The 14410-nt window shown below is 51.7% G+C and overlaps 1 protein-coding gene across 3 annotated transcripts in view; it reads right to left on the bottom strand.

Moving 5' to 3' along the window:
- The window catches only part of BCORL1 (BCL6 corepressor like 1), a 60599-nt gene that overhangs the window by 22058 nt on the left and 24131 nt on the right, over nt 1–14410 (bottom strand). For all 3 annotated transcript variants that reach the window (XM_061407905.1, XM_061407907.1, XM_061407906.1), the window contains 4 exons: nt 10995–14270; nt 7059–7224; nt 5715–5795; nt 3244–3633 (listed from right to left, as the gene is read on the bottom strand). In XM_061407905.1, the coding sequence (XP_061263889.1) occupies nt 3244–3633; nt 5715–5795; nt 7059–7224; nt 10995–14270 (3913 nt within the window). The remainder of the gene's footprint in view (nt 1–3243; nt 3634–5714; nt 5796–7058; nt 7225–10994; nt 14271–14410) is intronic.

The following is a 14410-nucleotide window of genomic DNA, read 5'->3' as shown; positions in this document are numbered from 1 at the left end:
CATGACTGTTACATGGCATGGCCATTAGCTGTGTGGTTGCTGAGGGCAGGTCATAATCTCCGGGAGCCTAGTTTCCACGTCTGTAAAATGAGGAGGATAGAATCCACACCACCCTTTTATAAAGTGTAAGGCATCATTACTGTGTTAGTTAAGTGTAAGCATTTAGGCAGGACCATGCCCATGTAGTCTTTATCTCCCCGCCAGGACTGGCCACCATGCCTAGTGAACAGTGAAAGATGAATATGTCTCTGAAGTAACTGCAGCCTCAGTTTCTCCAAGTTGTGAAATGAGGGGGTTGTGCAAGATCCAAGAGTTCTCAACCCACCTCCCTTGACCTTGGCTTCTCTTATGTGTGACATTGCCAAGGGCAGACCTAGATGGAGGAGCCATCATCACAGCATGAGGAATTCTCCACAGGTCACACAGAGCTCTCAAAAGGCCAGCTGTCACAGCCCCCCATTCTCCCAACTTTCCCTAGTCCACCAGTGGGTCCCCACCTCTGCCTAAGAACTGCTGTGCTGCTGTTTACAATAGCCAGGACATGGAAGCAACCTAGATGTCCATCAGCAGACAAATGGATAAGAAAGCTGTGGTACATATACATAATGGAATATTACTTAGCTATTAAAAAGAATGAATTTGAATCAGTTCTAATGAGGTGGATGAAACTGGAGCCTATTATACAGAATGAAGTAAGTCAGAAAGAAAAACACCAATACAGTATATTAATGCATATATGTGGAATTTAGAAAGATGGTAATGATGACCCTATATGCAAGACAGCCAAAGAGACACAGATGTAAAGAACAGTCTTTTGGACTCTGTGGTAGAAGGCAAGGGTGGTATGATTTGAGAGAATAGCATTGAAACATGTATATTATCATATGTGAAACAGATCACCAGTCCAGGTTTGATACATGAGACTGGGTGCTCAGGGCTGGTGCACTGGGATGACCCTGAGGGATGGGATGGGAAGGGAGGTGGGAGGGGGGTTCAGGATGGGGGACATATGTACACCCATGGCTAATTCATGTGAATGTATGGCAAAAACCACCACAATATTGTAAAATACTGAGCCTCCAATCAAAATAAATTTTTAAAAAAAGAACTGCTGTACTGGATGGCTTCTAATGGCACTTCAAGCCAGCACACTATCAACCAGGCCTTTTAATGTAACCAGTTTGGGCTGAGGCAAAAGAGGAAGGAACAGAAGCGAGTCTTGTGAGGACCTCAGGAAACATGGGGAAGCCATATTACAGCATTCAATGCCGCAGGAAAAGCAGCAGCCCCTTCCCATGTCCTCAGGGCAGGGTAGGCTCTGGAGTTTATTCGACACTGGTGGAGCACCCTCATGGTAGCACCGAAGGGAACTGGGAGTGAAGGTAGCAGGTATGTGAGTGGCAATGGTTCTTCTTATCCCCTCTGCAAATCAAGGAGAGACCCAAGCCCAGGATGAAAAGAAAGATCATGAGGCTCACACGGGAGTTGTCTGGTCTAGTTTGGTCTCTGCCTGACTCTGTGATGTCAACCTGAAAGAGGGGAGTAATAGGAGGAAGTGGAGCTTCTGGAGAAGACAGATGTTTGCCAGGCAATTCCTTCAAGAAGAGTTAGCATCACATATAGAGAAGATCGTAGGCCAAACCCAACAGACTCAACTCAAAACCCATAGATACACACATGGAGGGAGAATGATCTGGTTTCCAAACACTGGAGGTGACCCCACAACCAGTAGGATGCCTTGCCGAGTGAGTAGTGCTCCTATGCTTCTGGGGGTGGTTATGTTGAAGCTGTCAGGAGTGCTGTGGTTATACAAAAGTGAAGTGAAGTTGCTCAGTCATGTCCAACTCTTTGCGACCCCATGTTTTGTAGCCTACCAGGCTTCTCTGTCCATGGCATTTTCCAGGCAAGAGTACTGGAGTAGGTTGCTATTTCCTTCTCCAGGGGATCTTCCCGACCAAGGGACTGAACCTGGGTCTCCCACATTGTAGGCAGATGCTTTTACTGTCTGAGCCCCAAGGAAGTGGTGATACAAAAGCTCCTCTTTATCCTAACAGAAGTGGCTGAGGCCAACTGCTTGACAACTCACTCCTGACCAATCAATCCATCATGGCTCTGGCAGAAAAATGGGAAAGTCATCCCTACTCTCACACGGTTGACAAAAACTGGCTCAATTACTCTCTTAAGTATGAGGATAGATATAATATACATCTCTACTTAAACAGGGCCAGAGATGAGGGTTAGCCTTCTTGGCATTATAGCAAACCCAGAATATACTACCCACTCCAACATGGTTGTTCAGTTTTCACTAATAATGAGACTGCAGATATTTACTAGCAGCTCAGGATGAATACATTATAGGAGACAATCAATTGTTGCTTCAAGGGCAGAGGTCAGAGAAAGAGAGTGAAAGACAGAAGTGTTTTCACTGAACCCAGAGATGTGCTTTTCGCTCATCTAGAAATCCACTACAGGAATGGGCCTGAAGAGCACTTAACAGAACAAACTGGTATCGGCCTTGGTGACAGTCTGTGCCTCCGTGATTGCGTATTATAGCATCTGACGTGGCCAAAGAGAGCCTGGTGTTCTCCTCGGGCTCCCCACCTTTCCAGCTCAGGTCCAACAAAAATGATGCCACCTCGGTCATGTCAAAGCTTCACTCTGCCTCACTAACCTTTGTGGCTTTAACCAAGAAAGCCAAGTTGTGCCTGCTTCTACTTGAACTTCTTACGCTGGGCTGAGGAAACCATTGTACTTCTTTTTAACTTTAGGGGCTGGAGGCATCCCAGGAAAGGCAGCCAATGCCCTCTTTCTTCTCGGACCTAGGATTCTAGGAGAGAAAACCCAACCTCCCACGAGACCCGACTCCCTCAAGCCAACCAGAGAACTGCCTGGTAACCAAGGACATCACTGTGGCCATGCCCACATGTTCAGATTTATATATCTATATATATACATAAAACTGGAGGGCTTGGGCATACACGTCCTCAGCTCACCTGCAGGTCAGTGGGAACTTATTCAATCTCAACCCCAAGCCAAGACCTTGGGATTGCAGTTGAGTGACCCCCTCTGGCAATTGGCACTCATAGCACCAGGTTTCTCTGGGTGCAGAGGCCTTTGGCAGGTGGAGAGGAGGCAGGGGTGGGAGTACCCATGATGCCTGAGGGTCCCCAGAAGCCAGAGTCACTGTGGCTTGGGGACAGGTGACAGCAGCTGCCTGGGGCAGCAGCCCCTGGCCAGCCTTACCTGCTCTCCCTTTCCGCCGCTGCTCTTCCTCCTGCTCCGTCAGGTACTCTCCAGTCTGGTATTTTCGGCTCTTCTGCCGTCTCCGTTTCTTCCTCTTCACCAGGCCCTCCTCCTCGTCCTCCTCCTCCTCCTCATTGGTGTCCCACATTTGCCGGGCAGCCTCTGTTCTCCAGGGCATCTCCCGGGCTCGCCATAGGTGCCTGCGGCCCTGGCTTAGCAGGGTCTTATCTTGGGCATGGTGGCTGCGATACTGGGTGTCCCGCTGGGTCTTTCTCACCTTTCGACGCTTGGCCGGTGTGGGAGTCACTTCCTCTTCCTCCTCTGTGGGGAAGACTTCCTGGCATCCCATGTCACTGTCTGCCATACCAGCAAAGGAGCTACAGATGCTTCCTGCGGGTGGGATGTACAGAGGACGGTCATGCATCTCTTCAAAGGACTAAGAGTTTGGTGTCGAAGCAAGTGCCCTGGATTAGGAGCCAGCAGGTCTGGGTTCGAGTTCAGGCTCTGCCAGTTATTGGCTGTATGCTCTGGGAAAGTTCCTTCACTTCTGTCTCCTTGTCTATAAATTGAGAATACTGTTCTGAGCCTTACTGACCTCACAGGACTGTTCAGAGGCTCAAATGAGATAATTCACTCCAAAGCGCTTTACACAGTCCAATAGTTACACAACTGTCGAGTATCCAAACCACACACCCTTCCTCATCCGTGCTGCCCTGCCACTTTCATTCATTCCACAAACTCTTACTTAGTGCTTACGAGGTGCCAAGAGTTGTGTGAGGGGCAGGAGAGGGCCACAGGGTTTAGTTGAGGGTAAGGGAAGGCAGACTGACATGGCACCCCACCCCAGCTCACTATGTGACCCCCAAACTTGCTGACAGATCCACCCTGCGCAAGTCGAGTTATCTCTGAAGGCTCTCAGGAAAAGTGAAGCAAGGAGCCCCTTTCCTGTGACAGTCTGGCTTAGGCCCGCCCAAATGCTCCAGAGCCAGGCCCTCTTCCCTTACATTGACCCCACCTTCTATTGAGCAGCCACGAGTCCAGGGGTGGAGCTTTCTCCCCAGCTCAGCTCCACCCCCACCCCGCTGCAGCTGTGCCTCACCGCTGGGCAGGCACTTCCTCTCCTCTCACCACCACCCCAGGACGATGGGACCTTTCCTGCCCTCTTCTGCCACTGGCCGAGAGGCCATTTTCCTCCCAACTCCTACCCTCAACTCTGCTGACAAGCGCAGTCCTAAGCTGGCCCGGCTCAACGGTCCAGGAGATCTGACATCGTCCTTGGACGTGGCTCTGAGACACCACCAGTTTTCTCTTAAGACCCAGCTATTAACTCAGCAATCCCCAAACCCAAGTGAGGTCAGCAGAAAAGAAATGGTTCAAGGGAATTCCCGGGTGGTCCAGTGGTTAGGACTCCAAGCTCTCACTGCTGAGGGCCTTGGTTCAACCTCTGGTTGCAGAACCACACGGAGCAGCCAGAAAAAAAGAGAAGAAATGGTTCGAGGCAAACAGAGTGGCACTGGACCAAAGCTTCAAGTCCCTCAGTCAGACCACTTAAAGACAGCAAATGTCCAGCAAACTTTCCATTATACAGACCAGGCAGGGAACACAGTGTTCTAGTTAATCTAATATTCTGGTTAATACAAATCACCATAGAGATCACCCAGGGATCACCAATTTCTAAAGAACCAAATACACTATGCTGTGTTTAACACTAAAATGGCAATGGCTGTAACGTAATGGCTCTTTGATGATTCAGAGGACACTTCAGGATTTGTCAAGGCCTCCAGGCTGTCATTACAGACCCCAATTACCAGCGTGCTCTCTGTGTGCGGAGGTGCTCGTTAACAGAATGTCAGATAACTGAGTTTACACTGTGCCTGCTTCTCCATTCCATTCACTTTGCCTGGATATCTGGGTGAACCCAGGCAACCATTTCTAGCGCTAAGTACCAACTTGGAGGCTAGCAGACAAGAAGAGCGCCTGACAAGAGCCATCCTTTCTTAGACACTGGGGGCTGACTAGTACAAATTCAGGGGACCAAGTGTGATTCTCCTAGCCCTGACGACTCAATGACTGTTTCCAATTTTGATGATGCTTGTCACATGGGGCAAGAGGAGAGAGGCCCAAAGATTAAAATGTCTGTGCTGGTAACTGGCCCCAATAATCAAGAGATGCCAAGGCCTGGAGTAGAACCAGTTTTCCTGAGTGGCACAGGCTTTTCGTCTTTCCACCACTGGCTGCCAATAAGAGGTGTCAAATCCCTGTTCTCAAAAGCTAAGCAAATCGTCCTAAAATTGTGGGCAATGACCCAGCTCCTACCCTAGCCTCTCTTGTCTCTGCAGAGAGCTGGGCATCTTGGCACAATGAATGAAATTCCCACCTCTCCACTTAGGCCGATGGCAAAATGGCTCCACCAGATTTCTACCTCTCTGCGGAGAAGTACCAAGATGGGCCTCAGCCTCAGACTCACTCACCAGACTGACTGCGCGTCCGGGTGCTGAGGACCACAGGGATGAAGTCACGGAAACTGCTCTTTGCTTTCTTCTCTAAGGAACCTGGAGTGGTGTGCAGTTTCAGGGCAGAAGGCAGAAATATCACAATCAGAGTCTTAGCACAGGAAAGCCCCCCACCCTTGCCCTGAAAGGCTCAGATGGAAAGCTCAAGGGAGGGTTTGTGTTCTGCCTGCATTACATTTATTAGCTCCCCCTATGCTGCTATCAGGGCTTCCCTGGTGGCTCAGTGGTAAAGAATCCATCTGCCAATAGAGGAGATGTGGGTTTGATCCCTGGGTCGGGAAGATCCCCTGGAGAAGGAAATGGCAACCCACTCAGTATTCTTGCCTGAAGAATCCCATGGACAGAGAAGCCTGGTAGGCTATAGTCCATGGGGTTGCAGAGTTGGACATGACTGAGCACACCTACATGCTGCCACCATTTAAGTATCTCTTTTAGAAAAGGAGCTTTTCCTGGCAGTTTTTGAAAACTGGGAGTTGGGTCATTTTGGCTGACACCAAAAAAGGAAATGCATGGCATCAATGACCTGGCACACCACAGAGTGGAAGGCCTGGCTGCCTGGACGACTGTGAGGCTGCTGCACCACCCCAAAATTCTAACTGAGCTGGAATAGGTCCCAGAGAAGGGATCTTGGGGGACTGAGCAAGGCAGGAAGATGGGAGCAGGACGTGGCGGATGGCAGAAAGCTGCTATATAAGAAGAGACTATAAAGGGGTAGGCCATCTCAGACAGGAAGGCTGTGAACACAGGCTACTATGGGCGGGACTACGCGGGCTTCTCTCTGCAGAGGATGCCAAGGAACTATCACTGGCATAGCACATGCATTACGTACACACCTCCCTGCCCCAAACATCCTGTATGTCCCTAAACAATAAGGGTTTACGATTTCTCTAGCCATGCTAGCTAGTTAATTTTTTAACCTTTATAATGGGAGTTTCCAAATATACCAAAGGTAGAGAAACAGTGTAAATAATCCCCCTTCGGCCTCAATCCTCATTAAAGCCGTTTCTTCTCTGAGCCTAGACCCACCACAGGCTAATAGGCTGGCTACTCTGGGGTTGGACTGACTCTTGTGTGTCTGAAAAGCACCACTTCAGAGTGTGCCTTACTCCAGCAACCAGGGTGAGCAGCCCTGCTCCTGTCTCTCTTCTCCTTCCACTTTCAGAGGTGTTAATGATCTCCCTCTCCTCGAGTGAGCAAGCCCCACTTTCCTGGTCAGTGTCAGAGGCCCTCCTCCCCACCCCAGTCTGCCATAGGGATCCCCCTGCAGCCCAGAGAGAGGGCCAGGACACGCGCCAGGCCTACCTTCCTCATGGCCGTCAGCTCGTTTTCCTGGAGACTGGGACTCTGGCTTTGTTGGCTTCCGGTGCTTGTGCTTTACCCTGACTCCATTGTGCTCTTTTCCTGAATCTGGAGCCCCCCTGGGGCTTTTCTTGGTGGGTTCCTGGGGGTCACTAGGTGGCTTCCGGCACTGCGGAGAGGTAGATAGTGTCAGGTCCAAGGTCAGCTTCCCATCTTAAGAATGTTCTCTTAATGTTGAGCCCTGTGCCCTGATTCTGAAACACGGACATGAGCTGCCCAGGAATGGGCTGGGGGAAGGGGCAGCCCTCTGCCTTCTACAGTGGGCTACAGAGGCTTTTTGGACCCAATCCAGTGCCCTAGCTAATCCCCATAGACATCCATATCCCACCATTTTAAACAGGTCCACAGAGTCCGCATTCACAAGCCGAGTAAACGCCCAAAGTAATTTGAAAAGGTGCAGTCAGGCCCCATACTCTGTCCGAACAGCAACAGAGAGACCGACAGAAAACAAAAATGCCTCTTCTGCAAGTTGGGTGACTACATTGTTCAAATAACTTCACTGTGAATAGTATCGACACCAACAACTGAAAATAATTCTTGCGTGGGCCAATTCAAGAAAAATTATCTATTTTCATGTATAAATTAATACTAGAAAAAAGATTCCACTAAGGCAAGAAGAAAAGTCTGCCACGGGAGCCATTCTAATCTCCCCGTACTTAGGAAAGACAATGAAAAGCCTCAGGCATTTTCAACAATGCCCCCTTACACTTTGTGGCCCTTTCACCTTTTCCAAACACTCTCTCTACCATTCGATCTGTTATTCTTAACAACTCTGCAAGGAAAAGCTAATAATCACCCTTAGTGAAGAGATGAGGAAACTGAGCCTCCAGGGTAAGAGGTTAAATCATTTGTCCAGGGCAACACAGCCCAAGGTGTCCACTTGCCTCAGGGGCCACCAGGAACCAGGCCAGCCTGCAAGTTAACTGGTGTGTGCCTGTGGTGAGAAAATGGCCAAGCTGGGACCAAGACCCAGGGCTCCTAGCACCCAGGGCAGGCCCCTTCACCTCCATTCTCATTCCTCTCTTCTTCCTTCTGTGCTTGTGTCTCCACTGACTATGCTTGGCTCCACGCATACCTACTGCCTGGTGCCTGAGACAGTCACCATGGTCATGCTTATGCACTGTTAGGATACTCTGAGCCTAGCAGTCACATATTCTCACAAGCTCTGAGATCTCTCCACGCCATCCAGCAAGAAATAGGGCAGAATTGCAGTGTCCAGGGAGTGTGGAATAAGCAAACCATTTTAACAATGACACAAGGAAGAAAGGCAGAGTGGTTTTCCCCTTAAGCAGACCTGCACACCACCTTCTAGAAGATTATCACGATCCAGCTCCAGCTAAGCGGATGGCAGATATCTTACTGATGGAGCATCTTCTAGCAGTGGTTGGCAGGGGGACTCCACAAAGTCACCAATCCCCGTCAAAGTCCAGGGAATCCTGCTATCCCATCAACTCCTCCTGCTTCTTACCTAGTGGAGGGCTGAGCTGGAAATTCAAGTTCAGTTTCTCCCTTCACTTGCTGCAAGTTCCTACAAACCAAAGTGTTAGGAGAAAGAAAGACATAGGGAGGAAAGAAGATGGGCACCAGCTGCTTCAAGTGTGCCCTTCAGGTATAGTCAGAAAACAACTCCTTCAGGTCATGGGGGATAAAGTTCAATGCACATCAATTTGAACATGTCCTATTTATTTCTGTATATCATTTTTAGCTGGCTCTTTCAAGTACAGATCATTAACCTTTACTTCCTAAGATAAGACAAAAACAAGCAGAACAGAACATCTAGACGGGATTCCTGTCTGCATGTTCTGCAAGGGCACACTTCAACTTAGGCAATAAGTTGGGATGGTGAGGAGACCATGTAAAATGAATGTTCTGGTCAACAGAGTGTTGAAAGGTTTTCTAAAGAATTTTCCAAATGATAAGGAGACCACCAGCACCAGACTGAAGGAGAATTTTCTTTGCTGATGATTCAGAGGTCCTTCAGGAGTCTCCAGGCCTTGGGGGAGGTGGTGTAGGAAACAGGAGACTGTGTTGTTTCTTTTTAAAAAATAACTTTCTTTTTTTTAGGTCACATTGGTTTATAACATTGTATAAGTTTCACACACTTAACATTATATTCCTACTTCTGTATATACTCCAGAGACTATTCTGATTCTTGGCCATACCCTGAAAGGGGCTGTTTTGAACTGACCCCTGATTTTAGTTTTGCTAATCAATGGTTTCTTCCTCAGGAAGATGGAAAGTAAGAAAAGAAAGAGCCAAGATATTTGCTTTCCAGAAAAATGGACATTTACTAAATCATTACAGGCAGTTGCCAAGGGCTGCTTCGAGGCTCCTGACCCTGTAACTTTATTCTCTGCTCTCTGCATCTGTCAGTGCACCCTGTGAACTCTTCATTTTATATAGGAAGGGGTGGTGCCTGTCTGCCAGTGAGTCACCTGTGAGACATAAGCTCCAGGAGGGCGGGGACCACATCTATCCTATTTGTAATATTAACAATATCAATAGCAGCCACCAACACTTCCTGAGCACTTAACTATCTGCCAGGTACTGTTCTAAGCATCTACACATATCACTTCATTTAATAATTTTTTAACAACAGCTTTGTTGACATAATTTATTGAGATATATCATATATTAGTAATGTTTGTAATTCAACTGTTTTTAGTACAGTCACAAACATGTGTAAGGATCATCACTATCTAGTTCCAAAAGTTCTTTCCTCACCCCAAATGGAAACCCTGGACTCATTAAGCCATCTCCAGTTCCTTGTTCTCTCTAGCCTTAGGCAACCACTCATCTATGTCCTGTCTCTATCAGTTAGCCCATTCCGGCCAGTATACATCATCACTGGGTGAGAAAAACCCACCCAAACTCTATCCCCAGTGTTCTTAACCTGGAGTCCATGGGTGGGCTTTGGGGCATGGGTTGGGTCTTTGAGCCCCTTGAAATTATCGGCAAAATTATGAGGTCATGTTTCTGAGGACAGGGTCTGCAGCTCTCATTAGCTTCTCAAAGTGTTCTATGGTCCAACAACAACAACAACAACCAACTAAGAACTTCTGCACAGACAAATTCACAGTGCTCTAGCTAGAAATCTATTCAACATTCAATTTGAAGGCTTGTTAACATAACCTCAAATTGCTCCGTATCTTGAATAAGCCCTATCCTCAACTGCTTCTAGAATCTCCTTGATCACTAGTGGCCTTCAGATACTTTTTGGAGGAACACCGGATTCAGGTCAAGTCCTCTTAGCCCCGCTTTCTGCCTAGAACCCTGCCATCCTCCTTAACCTATTAAGAACCCAGATCCAGATGCTCTGGACATCAAATCTCTAACGGGCTGAAACCCAAAGCTACCACCCCAAGCATTAGGGGGATAGGAAACTGGTGGATGAGCCCAGAAGCTGAACTGGCTCTGGCCCCTCAAAACTCCAAGCTAATCCTAAGCAGGTTTACCCAGTGGTGCAGGGAGCAACCCTGTCAAGGGCTCCTTCCCTCCCTGGGTCCCAAATTCTCAAGGCCATCAGTTATCTTAGAAAAGGAAAAGGAAGAATGGCTATGCAGCAAAGGGCCTGTTATTAATTTCCCTCCCTGTATCGTATCATACTCTTCCGCTTTCCATCCTCATCTGGGACAATGGTTTCCTCAGCTGCAGGGATCATTTCCCACAGCCTATAAAATGCAAACTCCACCCCCACCACACTAAAACATTCTATATGGAGAATGTACCTTGGTTAAGTGTCATGATTCACTTTGCACAAGCCTTGCAATCACTTTGCTTCACAGATCTACTCAAGAACACTGCATGAGGTTGACATCTGCAGGACAAAGCAGACCACTGGTATCTCGGCCCTGCCCTCAAACTCAGCCCAGCACTCACCTTGGGTCCGTGGGAACTTCGGACCAGGACCTTGGCTTGTGGCTGCTGTTCCTCACCATCCTTCTCTTTGCCACATTTCATTTTCTTGGGTGGCGGAGATTCGGACGCACCATCACTCACCACAGAGTCTGGTTGCCACTTGTTCTTACAAGCAAAGACACCTATACTCTCCTGTTTCACTCGAGCCTGCCCTGCCTTACTCCGCACTTCCACTTGGCCCCTCGGGGTAGCTGCTGGGAGGCCATCGGCCCGGAAGCAGGTGGCTAAGTTGAAGACCACGTCACCATCCACCTTCTCCATCTTCACCCGGCCCAGGTCCACCTGGCTTCCGAGCTGTGGAAGCTCTGTGCTAGCGGCCCTGGCACTGCTGGGAACCACGTCCAGGATGAGCTCCTTGGGGCGGCTGTCATGAGGTAGCAAAGGCAGCTCGGGCATCTTGTGCAGGTTCTGGGGGGTGGCCAGGACCAGCTCGTGGGACATGTAGGTGGCCAGCACTTGGTTCTTAGGCTTTGTCTCTCCGGCCAGCTTCAGGCCACAAGCCCCCTGGGGGCCTTCCAGCTTAGGAGTGCTGTCGGGGCAGAGGTGGCTCTCTGGTTCCCCAGGCCCCTGAGTCACTCGCAGGTCCCCACTACTAGGCTGCACAGACAGCGCCAGGGTCCCTGTCTGAGGGCTGAGAGTCAGGAGGACAGGGTTCACTTGTTCCTCGTAAGGCTTGGCAGCAATGCGGCAGGTTTTGTTCTTTGTGCCCGTATCCTGCTCGGGAGCAAAGGGGCCCCCGGGCCGTGGCGGCTGCCCCTCAGGAAGCCCATGCATGGCCTCACTGGGACCAAGGGATGGCACACCAGAAAACTCAGAAACGACGCTGGTGGGCCTGATGGGCACCCCCTGGCTGGGGGTCAGCTGCCCAGCACTGGAGATGCCAATGGAAAGCAGAGACGCCTGGTGGTACGGTGACCAGCCAACAGGCAGGACCTGGGTGCTGGTGGGTTTCCCGTTGACTGAACACCGTGGGTAAATGTTTGCCGGCCCTGTGGGCTTCCAGAGTGAGAGCTCCTTGCTTTGGCACCCTGGCAGCCCAGGGGCGATGCGGGCAGGGGTGTAACGTTTGACTGTGCTTGGCGGTCCCTCAGTCCCAGCCTGGCTGCTCTTCTTGCCACAGGGGGCACCAGTGCCCTTGGGCTCACCCTGATCAATGATGGAGATGGGTTCCTGCTTGGGGAGATGGCGGGGATCTCGGGTGAGGCCCAGGTTGGGGTCTTTGTTCAGCAGGAGGGAGGCAGGCACCGGGTTGGCCACACCCACATAGGTGCCCGGAATGGTGCTGATGAGTGCAGTGGAGTTCTTCACCCAGGTACTGGGGTCCCCGTTCCTCACAATCTCAGGGAAGATGACAAAGGGTGAGGAAGTGGAGCCCAGGCATGAGGTGACACTGCTGCCAGCAGCTTGGGTCGTGCGCTGGGACCTAGACAGGACGGTGGAGAGCAGGGCCTTGCTGCTGGTGTGCACAGGGGTCAACACGGGCATGGGCGGCGTCTTGCGCTGGTTCGGCAATGGGAGCTTCTGTCGGTTGGACTTGGAGGAGAGGTCGAGGGGCATCTCGCTGCACTCAGGTGGAGAGGCCATCTCTCGCTCCAGCTGTGGAGGTGACTTGAGGGGAGAGAAGGTGACGGAAGTCCCTTCTGTTTGCTGCTCCACGCTGCCTGGCATCTTGGTGGGATGCGGTGGGGCTGAGCTCCCGCTGGGGGCTGGCAGCAGAGGCTGCGGTGGTGGAAGCACCTTGGCAGAAGCAGTAGACAGGGATGTGTCTGCCAAAGGCCCGGGGACCCCATCGGGCGCAGGCTGGGTGCTGGTGCTGCCTGATGGGGAAGCGCAGGGGAGCCTGTTCACCTCCAGAGACACCAGCTTGGACTCTGATGTCAGGGGCCGGGCCACAGAGAATGCATACGGGTAAGACCGCAGCTCTGGGGAGGCCAGCACCCCAGGAAGACACCTGTCCTGCAGGTAGGATGGCAGGACGGGGAGCGTGAGCGTGGAGGAGACTCCCAGGGTGGTTGGCAGTGTAGCCACGCTGAGTGGCTGCCCACAGCTTGGAGGCGGGATGTATACCAGCGGCTGGCTTGGGGTCAGCACTGTCCCCGGCTGAAAGGACAGGGGGACTTTTTGCATAGCTGGTGCCTGAGCTGCAGGGAAACATACTCGACTCAAACTGAAGGAGGCTGGGATGGGGGCCGAGGTGGGAATGGCAGTAGGTGTGGCAGGCGGCATGGGCGTGGGGGCTGGAGTGAAGATCGGGGCAGGGGTGGGTGCGGGCACTGGCGTGGGAGCAAAGGCAGGGATGAGGGTGGGGGTAGAAGGTGGGCCGGAGGACGGGGTAGGGGTGGGCATCGGCACCGCTGGAGGGGCAGGAGCTGCCGGAGGGGTGGACGCTGGCATGGGGGCCAGAACTGGAGTGGGGACAGGTGCAAGGACCAGGGTTGGAGCCGAAGGGGGCACAGGAGCTTGGATCAGAGCCAAGGGAGGAGCCGAAACTGGGACTGAGAGGGGGGTTGGGGCTGGAGCCGACATGGGGACGGGGCCCGACGGGGGGGCAGAAGCGGGCACAGGCACCAGGACCGAGGCTGAGACCGAAAGGGGGTTCGAGTCAGAAATAAGCGTGGGCACTGAGGGTGGTGCTGGGGCCAGAGCCGGGACTGGCGCTAAGGGAGGGGAAGGAGCTGGGACCGAAGCGGCAACCTGGACGGGAACGAGCCCGGAGTGGGGGACTGGGGCGGGGACCGAGAGGGGCACCTGGAATGGGTCTGGAACAGACGGGGGGACGGAGGCCGAGCTGGGCGCCGGCGGGCAGATGGGGGCTGGCAATGGACTGAAGTTAGTGGTCACCAGAGGCAGGGTGCCCTCCACGGGGACGCCAGTTCCCAGAGTTGCCAGAATGAAAGTATTCTTCTCCCCGACGCCATGCCGCGAGTCCAGAGCCTTGGCCCCAGCTGGCGAGCAGTCCACCTGTTTGCTCATTTGGCTGCTAAGGGGAGTCCAGGAGCAATCAGCAGTGTCGTTGCCAGCCTCGGGGCCGTCAGGAGCAGAAAGCTTGAGCCCGTCTCCTGGGCTGCTCAGGGACACCAAGGGGCCCCCTGTCTCAGCCACACTCCCAGTATAGTCCATCTGGGGCTGGGCGTCATCAGGCCTGTCTTCTGACTTGGGCCCGAGTTTTTCTGTTGCACTGCCATCTGGGTCTGCCCCCCGGGCATTACTGCCACTTCCAACTGTCGTGAGCTCCACCTGCAATGACAGAGTAGAAAACCTGTCTTAACTAGCTCTCTGTAGGTCGTGAAAGGCTCCTGAGGCCTGGAAGGGGCGACTGCTGGTCCTCTTTGCAACTTGGCAGAAGCAAAGTGCAGCAGGCTGATTTTTGTCTCACA

This window comes from Bos javanicus, chromosome X (genome assembly GCF_032452875.1).
Source record: "Bos javanicus breed banteng chromosome X, ARS-OSU_banteng_1.0, whole genome shotgun sequence".
Lineage (NCBI taxonomy): Eukaryota > Metazoa > Chordata > Mammalia > Artiodactyla > Bovidae > Bos > Bos javanicus.
This window is presented reverse-complemented; position numbering and strand designations above follow the sequence as displayed.